This window comes from Cotesia typhae, unplaced genomic scaffold (genome assembly GCF_013202065.1).
Source record: "Cotesia typhae breed Kobodo isofemale line unplaced genomic scaffold, CoteBio_Ctyphae contig_33, whole genome shotgun sequence".
Classification (NCBI taxonomy): domain Eukaryota; kingdom Metazoa; phylum Arthropoda; class Insecta; order Hymenoptera; family Braconidae; genus Cotesia; species Cotesia typhae.
Window position 1 is genome coordinate 618942 of NW_027423741.1, and position 21000 is coordinate 639941.

The 21000-nt window shown below is 26.2% G+C and overlaps 2 protein-coding genes across 6 annotated transcripts; one reads left to right on the forward strand and one right to left on the reverse strand.

Moving 5' to 3' along the window:
- Positions 1–139: 139 nt before the first annotated feature.
- On the forward strand, positions 140–4514 carry LOC141526229 (sodium-coupled monocarboxylate transporter 1). Of its 2 annotated transcripts, XR_012479000.1 has the most exons (12): positions 140–839; positions 1763–1814; positions 1906–1973; positions 2081–2235; positions 2351–2491; positions 2614–2832; positions 2906–3179; positions 3246–3334; positions 3420–3536; positions 3610–3802; positions 3907–4038; positions 4134–4514. XR_012479000.1 is itself a non-coding variant. In XM_074241104.1 (11 exons), exons 1-11 carry the CDS (start codon positions 360–362, stop codon positions 3982–3984), a joined length of 1866 nt encoding a protein of 621 aa, XP_074097205.1. In that variant the 5' UTR covers positions 142–359; the 3' UTR covers positions 3985–4073. The 2 variants fall into 2 exon arrangements, 1 of the variants encoding a protein (XP_074097205.1); XM_074241104.1 differs by lacking the exon at positions 4134–4514 and having other exon boundaries at positions 142–839; positions 3907–4073.
- A 2447-nt stretch (positions 4515–6961) lies between these two features.
- Positions 6962–20121, reverse strand: Per (period circadian regulator). 4 transcript variants are annotated; one of them, XM_074241424.1, is made up of 15 exons: positions 19507–20114; positions 17868–17951; positions 16521–16681; positions 15592–15722; positions 14411–14612; positions 14044–14316; positions 11952–12139; positions 11498–11797; positions 11035–11187; positions 10326–10518; positions 9676–10193; positions 9168–9545; positions 8366–9079; positions 7539–7931; positions 6962–7209 (listed from the first exon to the last, which is right to left on the reverse strand). In XM_074241424.1, the coding sequence occupies exons 1-15, from the start codon at positions 19578–19580 to the stop codon at positions 7129–7131; spliced, it is 3843 nt and encodes a 1280-aa protein (XP_074097525.1). In that variant the 5' UTR covers positions 19581–20114; the 3' UTR covers positions 6962–7128. The 4 variants fall into 4 exon arrangements, with proteins under 4 accessions (XP_074097525.1, XP_074097523.1, XP_074097524.1 ...); XM_074241422.1 differs by having other exon boundaries at positions 15592–15725; XM_074241423.1 differs by having other exon boundaries at positions 11952–12136; positions 15592–15725; positions 19507–20110.
- Positions 20122–21000: the final 879 nt, after the last annotated feature.

The window sequence follows — 21000 nt, forward strand, 5'->3', positions numbered from 1 at the left end:
AAAATGTGTGCTTACACACGAACACATGAGCACAATTTACTCAAGTACTTACATCTATTGTTATATTAACAAGAAAATCGTCGCTGTCATATTAGTTATGGTATCACATTTACTCTTAAATATACTGTCACTCTGGTTTGTTTAAATACATTACACGCTGCAACACACAATTTATTTTTACGCGTCAACGTATTCAGTTGTTGTTTACTCATGACTGTGATACGGTGTTTTTACTTGTATTTCATCTTTTAAACTTTTAAGTTAAATAATGATAATTTAAATATTCTATCCTGAAGCCAAGTGACATTAAATATAATTAATAATAAATTTTTAGTTTGTTTAATTTGAAATTTTAAAAAATGGGATCGGAAATAAATCCAAGTGGTGTTTTGAAAACCAACTGGGTGCCAGGTCAACCGACCGTCGATCAAGTCAGCAATTCGATGCAAATATTTGGTATCGTTGATTACGTTATATTCACCTTGATGCTGGTCTCCTGTGGAGGCATCGGCATTTACTTTGGTTTTATAAAAAAATCAACCGGAGAAGATGAGTACTTGGTAGGCGGCAGAAATATGAAAACTTTTCCTGTAAGTCTCAGCTTGATAGCCAGCTTTTTTTCGGGCATTTCGCTCCTTGGAACACCCACGGAAATTTATGTTCATGGAACGAGTTATCTTTTCATTGCTTTTGGTGTAATTCTAGTTGGATTTACTATGTCGAGTATTTATTTGCCGGTTTTTCATGAGTTAAAGCTTACGAGCACTTATGAGTATTTAGAAAGGCGATTTGATCGCAAAGTAAGGATACTTGGGTCTACACTGTTTTTTATTGGAATTGTAAGTATATATATATATATATATATATTTTTTAACAATAATTAGCGTATCTTAATTATTTTTTTAATAATAATTGATAAATAAAATTATGATACTGAAATTGAAAGGTATCTAAAACTATTTTAATTATAACAAGAGAAATATTTTTTTAAAATAAATTTTTAGTTTATTTTTAATGAAAATTAAATTAGCCGACATCTAAAAATTTTTTTTATAGAAAAAATTATTACAAAAGATAAAAAAAAATTTTTATTTGTAAAAAAAATTGGATAAACTTTGAGTGCAAATTTTAAAAGATATTTTTTTATTACAATTTAATAAATGAAAAAAAAAAAAAAAAAAAAAAAAATTAGGAACGTCGTAAAAATTTCTTTAAAAAATACGATCGTACATTAAAATTATTTTTAGTATTAATTATTAATAAATTAAATATAATTGATGAATGAAATTTCTTTACTGGAAAGAAATCATACTTGACTTAACGAGAAGTTCTGTAATTTGTAAGCTACTAGAACATACTTCACGTGAGATCTTGAGGTCTTATCAGAACCTTACATAATGCAATGCAAGATTATGTAAATGGTTTTAGAAGCTCATCAGGTATCCATTAAGGAGCATTTTAGTTAGTAGATATATAATTAGTAATTTTCCATGACTAAATTTGGCTAAACTGAAGTACCAACTCTATTTAATCTAAAATGGCTAAGAGTTGTATTCTGTATTTGAAGTGAGCGCTGTTCAGATTAAAACATTCAAACATTCAAAATTTTTAGTTCAAGAATAATTGAAATTATACTGAAGCTATTATAAAAATCTAAATTGACGGAAATAAAGTATTGTTAAAAGTTATAAATAAATCTTTGAATGAAAATTCATAACAATGGAATCGATTGAAATAGTAAATTAATTGGGGACATTTATAGATGCTGTGGCTGCCTATTGTTATTTACGTCCCCGCATTAGCCTTCAATCAAGGTAACTAATGGTTATAATCTCTTCAAAAATAATTAAACAGATAAATACTGTTTTCCCTAAATAAAAAATGATTATTTTTATTATTTTTCAGTAACGGGAGTTAATGTTCATATCGTAACGCCTTTCGTGTGTATCATTTGTATTTTTTACACTTGCGTGGTAAATATTTATGATTATTTTAACCCTCATCAATTAAATTAATCAAATCAAACTGATTAATTAGTATTATAGTATCGTAAGTCGGTTAATTTTGATTCGGTAAACAGGGAGGCCTACGCGCAGTAGTATGGACGGATTTTATTCAGGCTTTCATTATGTTTGGCGCAATGCTTCTCGTTGTAATAAAGGGTACCGTCGATGTTGGTGGCCTGGGAGTTGTACTTCAAAGGAATCGCGATTCAGACAGACTTGAGTTGCCCATGTAAGTGTTATTATATTTTTGGAATAATAAATTCGCGATCGCGCGAAGGTATAGCTCTACACAGTGAAAAATTTTGTTCCAAAATTTTTAGTAATATTATTTATTATGAATTTAGGACTGACTTAAGTCCATCAACAAGGCATACTATATGGGCACTAGTTATCGGCGGTTTTGTTCACTGGCTTCAAAGTGCTGCAATTAATCAAAACATGCTTCAACGATACATGTCACTTCCCAATCTTTATGAAGCTAAGAAGTAATAAAATCTATTTCGTTTTTTTTTTTTTTACTTTAAAACTTTTGAACAAATTATAAAATTTCTCCAATCACAGTTCCGTCATTCAAATAATTATTTTCAATGAAAGAAAAAAATTTCAGGGCGCTTTGGATATTCATTATCGGTGCTATGGGATTAATCGGAATCTGTGGCTACTCGGGGTTGCTTATTTATGCCTGGTACCACGAGTGCGATCCTCTGACGACAAAATTAGTAAACGCAAAGGATCAATTGCTTCCACTGTTAGTGATGGATGTTTTGGGACAATTTCCCGGATTCCCGGGACTTTTTGTCGCTGGAGTTTTTAGCGCAGCTTTGAGGTAAAAATTTTAAATCAAATGGATCAATATTATTAATTGTAATGTATGGTTGAATTTTTGTAAAAAAAAAAAGCTCTTTGTCAACTGGACTAAATTCAATGGCTGCGGTTATTTTTGAAGACTTTATAAAACCATTTCGCAAAACACCATTCAGCACTCGAGCTGCTGACATACTTATGAAATTGACAGTTGTCATATTAGGTGTCGTTTGCGTGGGGCTTGTTTTCATAGTTGAAAAAGCTGGAACTCATGTACTTGAATTAACGATAACGATGAGCGCAATTCACAGTGGACCTTCGCTGGGAATCTTCAGTATAGGAATTTTATTGCCTTGGGTAAATGCTAAGGTAACGTTATTTGTTTTTTTATACTATTATATTCTATTGTAAAATTCTTAATTAATTATTTAAAAGGGCGCACTGATTGGAGGACTTTGTGGATTAGGATTCATGGGATGGGTGACGTTCTCAGCGCAAGCTGCGATAGCTAGCGGCAATATTATGTAATTACATCAATAATCTATTTTTATGAAATTATTATATAAAAAATTAAAATGGTAAATTATTTAAATATTTAAATTCTCATAGATCAGATGAAAAGTCAGTGACTACGGAAGGTTGTACATATTGGTTTCAACAAGCGGAAAATCTATTGCTGGCTGTACCACCGGACTCTGTTTTTGAAACCACAGTCGAGGGATCTAGGTAGAGTATCAATAGAGTATCAATTTCAAATGATATTTACTTACGTTGTTTTATTGTTGTTTAATTATACCAGCGAAACATGGGCTATTTATCGTGTCAGTTATTTGTGGTACACTGTAACAGGAGCTCTGGTGACAATGAGTATTGGTCTCATTGTCAGTATTATATCATCTGAAAATGTTAATAAACTTGATCCAACGCTAGTTGCGCCATTTTTACGGAAATTTCTTAAGACAGACAATTCGATAGAATTACATCAAGTACAGGTTTGTTTAAATATAAATTTTTCATAAAACACTAATTTTATTATTTTTAAGTTTTATTATTAATCGACAATTAATTAACTAATTGATAAATTTATATAACGCAGATAAACTCAGTCCATGAAACACGATTTGCGGAAGAAATAACAAGCGAACCTTCGAATCACACTAAACGATCGACGTGAATTATTATTAACTATTAAAACAGGATATTTTTTTTATATACAATTTTGTATTAAGTAAATAACTTGAATTAAAAAATATTAGAATAGAATTGAATTTATTTTTACTTATAGGGTGCATAAGGGCGTACCAAAAAAAATTTTTTTTTCAGGAAACAACGTATTTTTATTTGAAATGACGAAAAAAAATTTTTTTCAAATTTTAAATGCTGTCCTTTTCACCAAGATTACACAGCGGGTAATTTTTTGGATATTCAAAGTTGTATTTACAGTTTATTCTTCACAGGGAATTTTTGTTTGTTCTTCAAAGGGAATTCTTCACAAAAAATTCTTCTTCGTAGGGAATTAAAAAATTACATTGAATAATAAATTTTGGTTGTTTGTTATTTTTTTTTTTTTTAATTTTAAATATTCATGTTAACATTTTATATCTACTTTCAATCACACAGTTGTACAAAAAATTCAGGTGCATATATATTAAATATGTGTATATACTTTAAGGCTTAGGAATGAATATTAATAATTGATAAAAAAAAAAAAAAAAAAAAAAAAAAAAAAAGACAAGTATTTAACGTTATTTATAATGAAAATTATTTTTTCGTTATACTGTTTTATAATGTCTATGTATAGATGTAAATTCATCATGTTACGCAGTAAGTATGAATTATATAATTAATTTCAATTGACGATTCAAATTTATAAAATTATCCGATCTTTACAAATGTCTATTTAAATTACCTCTTAATAATTTACGTACTTTTAAGTTTTTTTTTTTAATATATATTTTTAGAATTCTTAAAATTAATATAAATCTGCAATGTAAATGGTTATTAATATTTGTAAATAAATAGTATATATTGGCTGAAAATAAAAACGATTATTATAAACTACTTTGTTTTTATAAAAATATTTCGTCGTAACAAAAATATTGAATATATGATATTGAATAATAACAGTAATTAATGTATTGAGTTTAAAATATTGCATGGACTTGCAAAAATGTATAAATAATTATAAATCTTAGATAAAATAAATGATTAATATATTTAAGTGTTGTTATAAAATTTAATAATGTCATTTGTATGTTTGAAATATTGAATAATAATTAATATTTATAACTAAATTCTATAATCTAGACTAGAGTGCAATTAAAATTTATGTTGCATATTAATATTATTCAGTGATCGTTGTGAAATTAAACGTGCATCATATATATATATATATATATATATATATATATATATATATAGTATGTAATAATTAACAATATACAGAGATGATACAAGAATATATGTATTATATAAATAAATTTGTTTGATTGATTATACAAAGTATATAAATAGATTGTATGGGTTACACGTTATTCCGATTTTTTAAATATGCAGTAGAGTATCTATTTCAAAATAATGCCGGTTTTATAATATTAATAAAAATATAATCAACATTTTTCAAGAAAAATATGTATAATGGTTATATTATTGGTCCCGCTGTTTATAATATCAGAATATTATTCATTTTTTCAATGATTATTTCTAGTATCATCGATAATATAAATATATTTATATTATTTTCAAGCGAATTAACTATTGTTTTATTTGTATTTTAATCGGTATATAAATATTGAATATAAAAATGCATTAATGATTTTTTTTTCTTTAAAAATATATTAATTTACATAATTTTTTATTTTATTCTTGTGAAAATTTAAATACTTAACTATTTTGGATATTATTTTTGTGTTTTACAAGAACTTAGGAGGTCATATACTTTCTTCCTGCGTGTGACTATTCTTTCCGCTTACACAGTAAAAAATTTTCCGTCAAAAAATTTTGTGTTAAATATTTAACACTTTTTTGTGTTAATTTAATACAATAAATGTTAAATATTTAACATAAAAATTTTTACGCAATGACGAAAAATTTTTTACTGTGTAACTTTATAATTTTCCTCTACAAAGTTATTTCTTTATGGAGTCACAAGCAATAGATCGCTTTTGTGATTGTGGCCGACTTACATCTTACTGTACTCGCATTCACCTGCGCCTGTTAGCACAGTGACCAGGAAAACCATAGAAAACCCGATCAGGGTACAGCCGGCTACTGGTCGAAGCGCTGAGATTGCCGAAAAAATGGCCTCTCGGAAATTCGACTCTCGCCTGTCAACCCGTTGCTCGGGCCGCCTAAGCGCTTAAACGGCAAGGCCAACAGGCCGACTGAAAGCTTAAGTATTTTTAAAAACAATACTCGAATATACACTACTGATCATTTACAATAAATAAATATATAAAATAAAATAGTGTTTTGTGCTTTAATTGTTAAAAATTATTGTGAAAAGCTAAATGCGATAATTTATCTTTTTTTTTTTTTTCTGTAAAAATAAAAAATTTAAGGTGTAGACTGAAAAAAAAATTAACTTAAATCAAGAAAATAATTTTAAAGAGTTTCATTGTCTTGAATCAAGACGAAAAAAATATATAAAGTTATTAATGTTCCCGCCTGTACAATTTTATTAGGTTCACACTTTAAAGTCATATTTTTTTTTATTATTTCAGTGAATTACGTTAGTTTATATATAAATCCTGACTAGATAATTCAATTAAGCTTTAATTAAAAAAGAAATCATAATTTAAAAAATATAATGTAATCTAAAAAGAGTAAATCATGTTGAATAATTATGTAAAATTATTATTAATGACTTTAAATTAATTGAACTTGTTTAAAATTCTATAAAAATTTGCAATCAGGAAAAAAAAATAGTACAATCAATATATTTTATAAGTTATATCCTTATAATAATATCCAAAATGAAATGCAAAAGCATTAAAGTCAATTCATATTTCTCAAAATATCCTTTTGGATGTTATAATTCAAAATATATATATATATATATATATATATATATATATATATATATATATATATATATATATATATATATATATATATACCAACTAATAATAATAAATACTATATTAGACTTAATTAATTGGACTGTTGATAAAAAATATATAATATAAATATTCTATTATTTAATAATAAAATTTGTGTATTAAAAAAAATATTTCTTTACTTGCAATAAATTGGTATCTATTGTCAACTTATAAAAAAACCAATAGTTAAGATATTTTGTGACTTAAATTAATTACGATTAAGATGATGGAAAAGGTGCATTTTCTTCATAAATCATTGCGTACTTGCTGTACTTCATTTCTCTTCTTATGAGTTTGTGCTGTTAATTAACAGAAAAAAAATATAGTTTCAATTTATAATTATCACGTTACGATGTTGGTCACGTTAAGTTCAACGTGATAAATAATTAACTTCTGTATGAAGCCTTATATATCATAGTTCTAGTCTTGTGTAGGCTGATAAGTCAAAACAATAATAATGACGAAACAAATCAGTTGAATAAAAAAAATAATTTACGAAAATTAAGTGAAGTTAATGACAAAAATAGGAGTTACCTTATTTTGTTAAAAAAATTTACTGCCTTAATAGAACACGCGTTATGAGGCGTGCAAAAAATATAAAATTTTTTATTTACCAGTGGTGTCTCACCTGAGATGAAACATTAGATTTGCTGCTCTGATTAGCACGTTCGCTGTCATTCGACGAGCTACTGTCGTCTAAAAGAAGTTTAGTGCCAAAGCCCCCTAGCTCGAGGTCAAGGTAAAGCTGATCAAGCTGTTCATTGACGAGAAGAGGTTGGTTTAATGTCTTGAGGACCTGAAGATCGGTTGTTAGGACTTCGCTCAATACTTTCGGAGTCATTTGATAATTGTACACTATTTCCGGTGTCATCTTTACACCGTGGTACCATGGTAAACTTTTTTTTGGTAGTATTGGTGTTGCTGCTTCCGTATTGTACAGTTCAATATCATTCTTTAGGTTATTTACCATTGCAAAACGTCTGTTTATTGTCTCGCCTTCGGCATTTTTCAATGAATTTATCTAATTACAATTACAAACTGCCTTTATAGAAATAACAATAGTAATAATACTTCACAACAAATACATTTTTTCTTTTTTTAAAAATACACACGATTATAATTCGATTAAGATTTTTATATGCTAAATACACAGTAAAAAATTTTTATGTTAAATATTTAACACTTTTTTGCGTTAATTTAATGGAATAAATTTTAAATTTATAAAAAAAAGTGTTAAATATTTAACAAAAAAATTTTTTACTGTGTAAGCTTATATTGTCAAATAATTTCTTTCATATCGCAGTTTTATTGCTACTGCAATTTTTCTGCAATTTGTTCTTTTTTTTTTTTTTTTTTTTTTTTTTTTTTTTAAGTAAAATTCGTCTTAGAAAAATTTTTGTTAAGTTTTGTAAACTAAAAAAAAAAAAAAATAGTAATTAAAATAAAAATTGTTACCTCAAGGAATCGGGCAGCGTGGGCAGTAAATTGCTCTCGATTAGAACTGCTGTTAGTGCTTGTATTCAAAAAACTTCCATAAAAGCTGGAGTCGCTAGAATCTTCAATGCTTGAATCGTTTTGTCCGTTTCTGCCTTCTACGCTGACTCGCGGCGAGTAATGAGCACTGGGTGAAAATAATTTTTTCGACGACTCAGACATTGCCATGATACTACCGGGCTCAGCTTTGACACTGGTAGCTTGACTTGCCGGACGCTTTTGTTCCATTGACGGATTTTCTGATGAAAATCTTTGCTGATTATTTGATTTATTTGGCAACTGAGTCATTACTGAGGGATAAATCATCGGAATAAATGCTGGGCCTCCAATTATTGTTGGATGAAAAATTCCTGAAAATGATGGCGTGTACGATACAAATGAACTCTGCTGATATTGTTCTTGCTGTTGCTGCTGCTGCTGCTGCTGTTGCTGTTGCTGAGATGATTGTAAATCCGTATTTTGAGAGTCGGATTTTGATTGTGAAATAGGCAAATAGTAAATTGGCAAGATTTGAGTTAGGCCAGAACACCGCAATGAATTTTGATGAATTAAAGGCCACATACCAAGATTTGAACGAGGTTCATTTATTATTAATTTATCTATTTTTGTTTTCATATATGGCGCAGTATTATTACTTTTAACGCTATTTTTATTTTTCTTATTGTATTTTGGTATCTGAAAATATTAAAAAAAAAAAAAAATCATCATAAAATTAGTAACATTACAAACAAATAAATCTACAAGAATCTATAAACCTATAAACCTTAAAAAGTTCGTCTTTACAAGAATGTCCAACAGAACGTTTCCAATGACGCGCTTTATTAAGCGAACTGTTGAGCTCCGGTTCTTCAAATACTTGGCGCTTTCTTCGAAGATTTATATTAATCTTATCAGCTTTAATGTTTAATAATTGATCTTTGTGTTCTTGTATCATAAGTTTCTCCATATTTTTATTGTGCTTAGTGAGAAGGGTTTCTGTGAGTGGTAACGATTGTGAATTTTCAGGGTCTATTGATTTAATCCTACTGTCATCTTGGGTCATAGATTCGTCGATTGGTGACTTTTCAAATCTTATTTTATTTATGCTAAGACTCTTTTCATTCTTTGGACAAATTTTCGCTTTCTTGCTATGTTTAAATGTCTAAAAAATTCAAAATTATATTTATTAATATTCATTTCATTAAAATATAAAAGCAGAGATTTTTATTGATGAAAAAATTTTTGAATTAAAAAAAAAAATTATTATTATTATTATATGAATTTTTGTTCACCTTAATATATTCAGCCTCGATAATTAAGCTACCATTACGTTTTCCACATCGACTTTTGTCTTGAATTTTTTTCTTTTCGGTTTTTTCTGAGCTAGGCTCTTCAGTCATTTCATTATTGATATTATTATCATTATTATTATTAACACTTTTATCATTATCATCGCTATTATTATTACTGTTTTTGTCATTATTATTATTATTATTATTAACATTTAAATCATTATTATAACAGTCATTATTATGATTATTGTTTTTACAATTAATCCTAATATTTCCAGTTTTAATGTTCGACTGACGTTCTTTGTGTTTTTGAACCATAAGTTTTTCCATATCCTGATTGTGTCTTTCAAGCAACGTTTCGGTAAGAGCTATTGGCTGGAAATTGTCAGTTGGAGTTAAACTACTATTATTATTAAGTATTTCGTCTTTTCCACTGGTCAAATTATTAGATTCGTTGCTTAAATTTTCCCTACTTCCGCTGCCGCCGCTATCATTCTTCAGCGCATTTGTATCTGAACCTGCAAGTTTAAATATTAAATAATAAATATTAAAAACTATTAGCAAATATTTTTGATCTAAAAAAAAAAAAATAAATAAATAAATATTTTCTGCCCATAAAGTGAGTGTGAATTTTTATAAATTGTCATTACTTTGAGCATTGAAATGAAAGGTTTCCTCATCACTGCCGTAAGCAGTTTTAACGATTGGTTTGCTCTTAAAAAATCTTTCTATTTTTTCATTATAATTTAATTGATTGTAACTCGGCGGCGTTTCACTGGACGATTTGCTGCCACCGTAATCTTGGTGAGGTGAGATTTCTCTAATCATTACACCTTCATGTTCCTATAAAAATTGATATTAAATAATTATTCAATTATTTATTTCTGTAATGTATATTGTAACTTTTTCAGTTTTATTTATATATAATAATAATAATAATAATAATAATAATAATAAATATTTATTACTTAAGATATCGCTACCTTTTCAATAAGAAATAAAAAAAACCTTTTGATAAAATGAAAATTCAAAAAAAGTAACGATTCCTTTTAAAAACATGCTAACACGGAGAAAAATGATTTTTTTTTTTTCCGTGTATCAGTAATAAATGAATAAGATTGACATAAGCGTATGAAAAATAAAATACTTTGTTGATAATTAAAAATAAAATAATAATATCTAATATTATTCCTGTTACTCACCACTTAAAAAAAATATGATGTTAACTGTCTAAATTGAGTTTACATGATTAAAATTACAAACTAGATTCTAAATAAATGAGTAATTATAGTAATAATAGCTTACAACATTAAGTACAAAATAGGTAAAATGAAAATTTAAGTGAATAATAATAGTCACCGAAAATCTTCTATCATCCAAATCCATAACATATGCCCTAGAGGTGGGCAGTGATAATTTAATATCATCATTGGTAATGTTCTCAATAATGGATGCAATATTTTTGGATTTAGTAATCAAGTCGTAGTTAGTGGTGGATGACGTCTGGATTTTCTGCTCATGAGGCGAAGAAAAACAGAGAGACGGATTTGTACAAAGATACTTATAACGTACGAATAATAATTGTAACTTTTAATTATTATCAGTTATTAGTATTAATAATAATAAACAATACATTGTGATAATGCTATCTGAATTTCAGTATGTTTAATAAATTATAATAATAAAATAATGAAAAATAGCACTACCCACTCGTACTTGCCCGTTTATTACAACAACAATAAGTTGTAATATATAGATTTATTTGTATATATTTTTCATGTTAATTTTCACGTCAATAAATTAATAAAGAAAGAGATATTACCTCAGCAAGGAGGGCACAGATCTCGCCCTCGATAATCTTCGATTTAATCAATACTTCTTCGGTAAATTTATCTGTTATTTTATTAGTCATTGACCCGGATAATTGACGGTGCGAGTCGTCAAATATATTTATGTTAACAGGACCACGAACAACGCGATGTTGACCTACAATAAATTCTATTTTTTTTGTCCAAGGGTTGATAAATCCCGACCACTTGGTCTCCAATAAAACATATTCTCCGTTTTTAATATTAAATCTGTATGGTTTCGACTTGAACGCCGCTCCGGAGTGTCTAATAATCTGTTAAATTAAAATATTAACAAACGTTATTGCAACTGATGAGGTCATCTATTTTTATGACCTTTTTTTTTTTTTTTTGTTATTCTCTTTAGATCATTTTTTTTTTTTTTAAATAGATTTTTATAGTTTGGTGTACAACAAATCGCATGCTCACAGTCTTGTAGATTTCTTTGATAATGGGCATCTCCTCGGGATGGTAATAATCACATATTGATTGGCTCAGCATGTCTTGAGGTAAATAACCGAAATAATAAAGCACCTCATCGTCGACATGAGACAGACGGCAGTTAGCATTATGCCGAGTTGTAAATGAGCTTGCGAATAAGATTGTTTTATCTGCTGCTAGGAAAAATCTTTTTTTATAAAGACATCTGGTTTTATCATTTTTATTTATTTTTAATAATTAACGTTATATTTTTAGTTTTTAGTTTTTATCGTATATTGAGGACCCGGTACTAAATACCTCCAAAGCTTTTAGCTTTTTAAGGAGACTGATACCTTGGAAAACAATTTTTAATTTTATAGAAAAATATTTTATTGTTACAATTACTCAGAAAAAAAAATTTTTTTGTTTTTTATATTGAAACTTCAGTTAGCCATATATAATAGCTAAATTTGTCATTAAAGACAAATTTAGGAATTAGGGAAATAAAGGATAAGGGGGGAAGGGGAGGATCTTTACTTAGTAGGAATTTTCGGTAACTGAAATTAATTTAATATATATAATTCAATATAATTAGCGTAAAAAAATAGAAATTTAAAAGTATGACTTTGTAAAAAGTAATAGTAATAATTATTTTGATAAATGAAAATTAATTGAGCTTCTAAGCAATTATATTTTACGGAAAAGATTTTAAATTTTGAAGTAAGTTTTTTTTTAAGAGTTTTTTTCACGATAAATTTCAGAAACTAACAAAGATAGACAATTTTAGAAAATTTTTTTATTTAATTTTTTTTTTAAGAAAAAATATACGTGTTGCCTATGATTTATTGGTCCTCTTTAAAAATTTTTCTAGACAATCCCCATGAATTAATATCTCTAAAAAAAAAAATGATAATATAATATTATATTGAAATAAAAAATGCTAATTTTTAAGTTTTCAATAGCAACATTTAAAAAATATAATTTACCTGGTAAAACGAAAAAAAAAAAAAAAACTTTTTTCGTGAATGCACTTACTTAAATAAAATATTTAACCGACATAATTAACCTGAAAAAAAGCACAATACTGTTTTCCGAAAATTTAAATATATAATTTTAATATTTAATAACTCACATAACTTACCTGAATAAAGAGAAAAATAATTTTCTGTTATTAAAATTACTTTTAGGATATTTCTTAAAATAATATCGTTTTTTTATTTTAAATACCTTATTTTATTATTTATAGATGAACTTGGAAAATTTTAAATCTCAAATATTTTTAAATATTTTTGAGCTCAGTCTTTGGCAAGCTTTTCATGTAAGACCTCGCCTATAATTTATCCAAAATATTATTCAGAGTATTTAATTCAAATTTTTGTGTTACGAAATTTAATAAACGTTCGTAAAAAATATTTAAAACAAAATTTTTCGATTTGTGATTAGGCAACACATACTAAAAATCTCTTTGAGCTCACAAACGAGTCTCTATCTTTTTTAGTTTTTGAGATAAATTTAAAAAATACTCTCAATTCTCCAAGTAATCGGTCCCCTTAAACATTAGTATTTTTTTTTCTTTTTGTTTATTTGCTACAGAAGATAAATGGCTGAATAACTTTCCAAAAATAGTGTCTTATTAACAAAATCAGTCAGAACATTTCTTAAACATAATAAATTTTAATTAAAATCTTGAAAATAATTTTGCTAATTTTTTAGTTAAAAAAAAATAAAATTAAAATTAAAAAATTAAACCGTTGAATTCCTTAGTGATCCTGCTTATTGAAGGTCCGGTTCCCAGAATCACCTAAAAGTTGCTAAATAAATTTTTTTATCGCTAAATTTATTTTATTAAATATTAAAATTATAAAAATTAAATATTCATGCAAAATAATTTTAAATGAAATTTTTTTTTTTTCAAAGACATAATTAAGGAAAGTGAATTCATTTTTAGACATCTGGAATTTTCATGAAAACAAACAACTCCAAAGTAAATTAATATAATTTAAAGTTTGTCATGTAATACCTTAAAATTGTGCCATTTATCTTGTTATTATAAAAATTAAATATAAATTAGTACCTATTATTAAAATAAAATTTAGTATACCTTGATAAGCAGAAACAGCTGGCACTGATTTAATGGTCAAAGACATCAAAGTTGGATGTGTACTGTCTGGTAATTCAGAATGATTTTTATTAAGCCTCAAACTCATAAAAAATGGTAAATAAGTTGGTATCGAAGTTGGATGATTATTATTGTCTATTGCTTCGTAAAATTTATTTGATAAATTATTTTTAAAATTTGAGACGTCAACGGGCTGAACATTATTTGTATAACGTCGCAAGTAACAAAAGAAACTTATTTCTTGTTCTTTAACATCTAAGATAAAATTAAAAATTAAATGTTTATGTATAACACATAATTTATAATTTTCTCTCGTTCAAGTATTTGTTTATTATTATTAAACACATACTTTCTTTGCGAATATCTGAAGAAGACAAAAAAACTCTCTCAGCGACTTTCTCTGTAAGCAACTCTCGGTTATTCGGATGGACTAGGTCTATTAATAAAGAACCAATACAGCTGTCTTTCGGATAGCCAAGCACTTTCTGCAAAGAAGCTGATGAGTAGAGTATGATTCCGTCAATCAATGACACAACCATGTAAAACCCATCCTTTTTTGAAAAATATAAAAAACTATTATTAGTATTTGTGTTTAATAATTATCTAGGCAATTTTTAGTGATTGTTTTAATTTAATTCCATGAAATCTTTTTTTTTATTCAAAAGATAATTAGTTTGAATGTTTTGGAAACAAGTTAAATATTTTTTTTTTTATTATTTAAAAATGAATTAAAGAGTCTTAATGAACAAAAAGACTCTACAGATAACAAAGATATAATTAATGATTGTTAAAAATATAGCATTCTGTTACGGATTAATAGATTCTATTACAGGCTCGTGTATAGGCTCAGTTATATGACGACGGGACGTTATATCATTCAGAAATACATTAATATAAACATAATTTGGAACGTTACATCATTTAATAGACATATATATATATATATATATATATATATATATATATATATATATATACTTTTTGTAGTGTCAATCTTGAAAATTTGATTTTCGGGTGTTTTTATTGAGGAAAATAAATTATATAATTTTATACGAAAAAATAATTTTTCTATTTCTCGCACGTGTATTTAAAAGCGCGACTGACTATTAAACTTTCTACTACTTCTAAAGAAAAAATTTATAAATTATCATAAAAAAAAAAAAAAAAACTTTTGTAGTAAGATTTCTTTTCAAAACACGCAAACTTCTTTTGTGTCTTTTCGGCAAAAAAAAAAAAATTTTAATATCAAAATAAGTATTATTCAATTTCACGAGAACTGAAATGCACACATTAAAAAACGGTACCTAATAAAGAACACTGCATAATAAAATAATAAACAAATAGACGCATCACAAAGACGTCAAGACTCATATGAGTGGTTTTTAAAAATTGTGACGTGTCTCGTCGCCAACATTTGTAATTATTAATTGATAATAAACTTATTGTCAATTAACTATGGAAGCATGTGTGTATTGTGTTTAGTTGTACACTGGGAAATAGTGGGACAGCTTTATGATAATAGATACTAACATTTAAATTTGGGCCGATATTGTCCAGAGAATTAATATTAGAACCAATTTCTCTCTCAGGTATGATGAACTTTGAGTCGCCTTTGGGCTCACCAAGATCAGTAGCATCCATCAACTCTACATTACCTACGTCTTCTTGTATTCAATAAACCAAAAAAATACATGTTATGTTTCGTTTGTTAGGGGCTATCAGGCCTACTGGATATAAGAGTAAGAATGGATTCGCTATCTCAAATTTCTGTCGTGACTGCTCTTTTTTTTTTTTTTTTTTTTTTTTTTTTTTTTAACTCTATTGAATAAATAATTGACCTCAAAACTGCTCAGTAAAAATTTTTGCGTCAAAAATTAGTGTTTAAAATTTTGTGTTAAACATTTGACACTTTTAAATGTTAAATATTTAACATAAAAATTTTTAACACAAAATTTTTTCAAGATCATTTTGTCATTAAATAGACGAGATATTTTTAAAAATTTTTAATTAATGGAATAATCAAGATGTTATCCTAATATTTGAGGTTGCTAAAATTTTAAGAACAATATTTAATAATTAATTTTCCAATAATAACAAAAAATAAATTTATCAATTGTGACTTACTAGCCAAATATTTCACGAAATCATTTACATTGTCCAGGTATTTCAGGACTGTAAATATTACTTATTATGCTATACATCGCGAATCTTCAAAAATTTGTATTTATCAAGATAGATTAATTTTCCAACAATTTGATCATTCAGTCGTAGTGTTCGGCAGTTCACAGCTGCAGTAAATATTGAATTATTATAAACGTTTACATGATTACAGTAAATTGATAACATTGTAAAAATGTAAAAGATTAAATGAAAAGAAAAAATAAATTCGCGTTACTCTCTGTCTCAGCGGTACCTTATATTACACATTAAACTAATATTTGTAAAAGAAAACCACCAACCTGATTTCTTAAGCTTCTGATTCAGTGCATTCGAAACCACTGTGTAAGGTCCAATCTTGGTTTGTTGGCTCGCAGATTTAACAGAAGCTGTAGTCTTTGATTTTTTCTTTTTGTGTTCTTTGACTTTTTTTTTATTGATTGGCTGCGGACGAGCTTCATTGCTGTAATAATTTTTTTTAAATTATATGATTTAGAATTCATAAATGTAAATCGATTGATATAAACTCAAATATTTTTATCTGTTTATTTATTTTTTTACGACCCACTTTACAATTAAATAAAATATAAGTCAATTGAATATCAATTTAGTTTTTATCTTCCGAAATTCATTTTCATAAATGAATTATAGATGACTTGGTACTTTAAAACGTTTATTTTACTCTTAATTCTTCAACATATTATTGTTGTATAAAGTCACTGGTCTATACGAGACATGAAATTTTAAAAAAATTATCTTGACAATTTTATAAGCTTATTAATGAATAAAAGTTCATAACAAATAAAATCTCAGAACTTATTGAATTACTCTGTAAACCTGTATCACGTTTAAAACAAATAAATTTTTACATCATCACGTTGCCTCGTGACTAATCCTTTTATAGAAAAAAAAATTATTTATTAAAATTTTTCTTTGCATTATAATTAAATGCAGCCTTAAGAAAAAAGGCAAATTAAAGTTATTAAAATTACAGGAAAAAATTTTTTCACAAAAAAATTGTAAATATTTAACAAAAATAGCTTTTTTAAAAATTACAGTAAAGATTGCATGACTCGATCACGGATGAATAAAATTCTTACATGAGACACGTTGTTTGCTGTTGTGTGTGAAAAAGGCACGTGGCCGTCCACGTGCTCTGACTAACATCATCAATGCTTAATAATGCCCATATATATATGATTTATCCATGTAATAAAGGACGTTACTATTTTCTAAGTATAGTAACCTCGTGTTTTGCCATAAAAAGTTATCACAATTTTTTTTTTTTATCAAGCTCACTTTTGTAAAGACTTGTTTTCTTTACTGATATACTTGTTAATTTTCTGTAAACTACTTATAGCATCGAGCGTTACAACAAATTCTCAACATACAGAACCCATCCACTTAATCCAACTATGTTACGTTACACAATCAGTTTACCTAACAATTATTAATCCATTATTGATGATATTTAAATAAATTAACGAAAGCGTCGATCGGTCGTATCATTTAAAATTAATTACTATTGTCTAAATTTATATTGATAGAAGTTTGATGGGTCATATAATAATAATAATATAATACTATAATTATAATTTACAAGCATAAAATTTTTTTTTTTTTATATTAAAGTAAAAATTTTAAATTACCGTATGCCAGAATTGGAAGGGTGGCCACCACAATATCCACTGCTCTCTGAACGATTACTGTTTCGAGAAAGGGAACTTCCACTCCTGATAAAAAAAAAAATTTTTTTTTATAGTATAAAACTTTTAATTTTTAGTTTATTGACAAAAGTCGAGATATTTTATAAAAAAAATTATATTCTCCTTTGAATTATTTTTATCTAGTTAAGAAACAAAGTTTAAAGAATCTACATTGGGGTGGTAGTAAATTAGTATCAAATTGAGAAAATAAAATTTATAATTTCTTAACTATGGATAAAATTTTTTACAATTTTAAAACAAATCTGAAAAATTCAAAATAGGTTTCGATAAAGTGCATAACAAAATTTCAAGTTCACGTTTTATGCCCCGTGACTGCTAGTGTATATATAGCCGTAACTATTTTTATAGAAAAAAAAAAATTATTATGTTTATTGTTAACTCATTTTTTACGACCCCGAGATTAATAAAAGTGAAATTTTTTCGTAACTATGACATTGTTTACACAGCGACTAGTTTTGATGAAAGTATCAATTGAGAAAAATAAAAATAATATGTTTTTATCTGCTAATAATAACACCCACGGATCAATGAATTGAATTGTTTATTTTTTTAATGATTGATATCAAAATAATGAGAGCATTTCCGGAACGATGAATTATTTTTGTTTGCAAGATAATAATGACACAATCAACTCGTTATGACGGTACTGCTAAAAATAGTCAAGAGTGAATTTTATTTCAGGGAAACTGATAAAGAGGCTCGACGATTATTGTCAATTGAAGAAGCTAACCCTTTACTCTCAATTTATTATATTTAATCTATAAATAACTTATTTGGAGTATATTTATTATTAAGTTCCTAAAATAGTATTTTATTTATTGCAATTTAATCTTTAGGTTTTATTTAATTCAATTGATTCTATAAACTTATATAAAAAAATTATTTTATATATCAAAATTTAAAAAATTGAAAACAATTATGAGGGGAAGAGAAAATAAAATTATCTATGATAATGAATGGTAAAAAAAATTAGTAAAGTTTATAAGAAGAATACCTATTAAACAAATAAAAAAGAATTTTACAGTTAGAAATATTTTAATTTTTAAAAATTTTTTTAAATAATTTATTTTTTTAAAAAATCCTAAAAATTAATGGCATTGAAATTGACAGGTATAAAAATTTTTTTGGATATTTGTAGCAATTAAATTATTATAAAAAAAATTAAATTAAAAAGTTTCACATGTAAAAATTACAAATGAAAATTTTTTAAAGCATTTTTTGGGAGTATCTCTGTCATAGTTGTACAACAAATGGAATTTTAAAACGCATTTTATGGATAAATAAATGAAAATTTTCCAAAAAAGTTCTTCGCTCTTCAATAGATAATTTAATTATCTATTTACATGAGTAAAACACGTTTGAAAATTAACTTAACTACAGTATCTTTAAAATTAGTACAAATTTCTTGAGTTATGGATCTATAAATGAATTATTTGATTTAATAATAATCTATTTGATTAAAAAATAAAAGATTAATTTAATGACCGGTCAATTCAGTATTATAAATGTTAATGAATAAAAATGAAAGAATATTTTTGAATTTAGTTTTTATAAAACTCACCTCCGTTGAGACTGACTGTTTTCATTAGTATTGGTGTACCCAGAATCAGATACTTTAGCGTTATCATTAGACATTTTAATCACTTAAATAAACTAACTATTTGTTGTAAATAAATTTTAAATTCTATATATCATGCCTAAATGGCACTCGCGCACTGATTAATTATTAAATTATTCACATACACAATTTTGAAGCACTTGTTGATTATTTAAGTAATAAATAAATGATTGAATATTATTACTTGTAAAAAAGTTAAAAGTTAAGTTCGCAAATAGATTTTATTACTTAGAATAGTAATATTAAATTTAATAAAACTGGTGCATGAAATGAATGCTTTGAATCTTGTACCTCGCGGCTCGGAGTCCGTGTCAACAATGAATCCCGCTAATGGTTACAAGCTTAAGCTGGGTTGTTGCGCAATTGTATTGCTCGTGGGAAATATTACTCCCTCTTCGAGAATAAAAAGTTAAATATATAATTATGCAATGTGACAAGATGGAACGTGCTTTAATTAGTATTGACATTTTATAACAATAAGGATTGATTTTCTTATTTTAGACCATAAATATAAGTGGTTGTCTAAATTTACCAACAATATTATTTTTATACCGAAAGCAGTTGTAGCAGTTGTCCATGTCAACAATTGCCATCGACTTATAAATAATATATCTTATATCTTATATCTTATGCATTATATTACGATACAATACTTGTTTTACCATTAATATTTTACCGTTGCGATGATAACCGTTTCCAAAGTTGCTGTATTATCATGTAAAAAATTATGACACTGAAGTTAGCAAATTTAATTTTTTTTTTTTTTTTTTTTTTTAAATTAAATTACAACTAAAAAAAAAAATTTCTAAAAAATTGCATTTGTAGTTTTTTACATATGAATTTTTTTTTTTTATTTTTAATTGAAATTTCTTCAATTAAAAATTTCTAAAAATATTAAAATGTCAGTTAACTTCATTTTTATAAAAAATTGCATGATTAAACAATGTCGTTAATTTTCTAAAATATACGAGCGTCTTCAGCAATAAACGAAATTTTCTCACTTACACAATGCAATTTAAAACTTGATAAAATTAATTGCCAACAGAATTGATTTTAATTATTTTTATATTTGAAACACTATCCCGAAAATAAAAAAAAACATAAGTGTGAAGTTAGTCAATAGTCGAAATTCGCAAAAAAATGGCAACTGATTTTTTATTGGTCAAAATTAAGGCGCGCGCGGAGCGCGTTATTCAAATTTCTAGTTAAAGTAAATAAAAAAAAAAATTGAATGAGCTTCTAAATTTTTAATTAAAATTTATCTACTTACCAAATTTATAAATTTTTTTATTGCACTAACTTAAAGATACTTTAACTTACAAATATTTTATTCATTATTAAAGATTAAAAAACAGGACTGTTAAAACTACAGGGGAATAAAGGTAAAAGTCACTTGTAAATTAGTTAAAAACAAAACAAAAGAAATAATAGTAATTT

What these genes read in the sequence shown, in the direction of transcription:
- LOC141526229 (XM_074241104.1), top strand. Translation starts at nt 360, where the DNA reads ATGGGATCGGAAATAAATCCAAGTGGTGTTTTGAAAACCAACTGGGTG. An exon ending in CGCATTAGCCTTCAATCAAG is followed by an intron (nt 1,815 to 1,905) that starts GTAACTAATGGT and finishes ATTATTTTTCAG; the next exon opens with TAACGGGAGTTAATGTTCAT. An exon ending in TGCCTTGGGTAAATGCTAAG is followed by an intron (nt 3,180 to 3,245) that starts GTAACGTTATTT and finishes ATTATTTAAAAG; the next exon opens with GGCGCACTGATTGGAGGACT.
- Per (XM_074241422.1), bottom strand. Translation starts at nt 19,580, where the DNA reads ATGTCTAATGATAACGCTAAAGTATCTGATTCTGGGTACACCAATACT. An exon ending in ATATCGGCCCAAATTTAAAT is followed by an intron (nt 14,613 to 15,591) that starts GTTAGTATCTAT and finishes TTTTCAAAAAAG; the next exon opens with GATGGGTTTTACATGGTTGT. An exon ending in AATCTAATGTTTCATCTCAG is followed by an intron (nt 7,210 to 7,538) that starts GTGAGACACCAC and finishes GTTAATTAACAG; the next exon opens with CACAAACTCATAAGAAGAGA.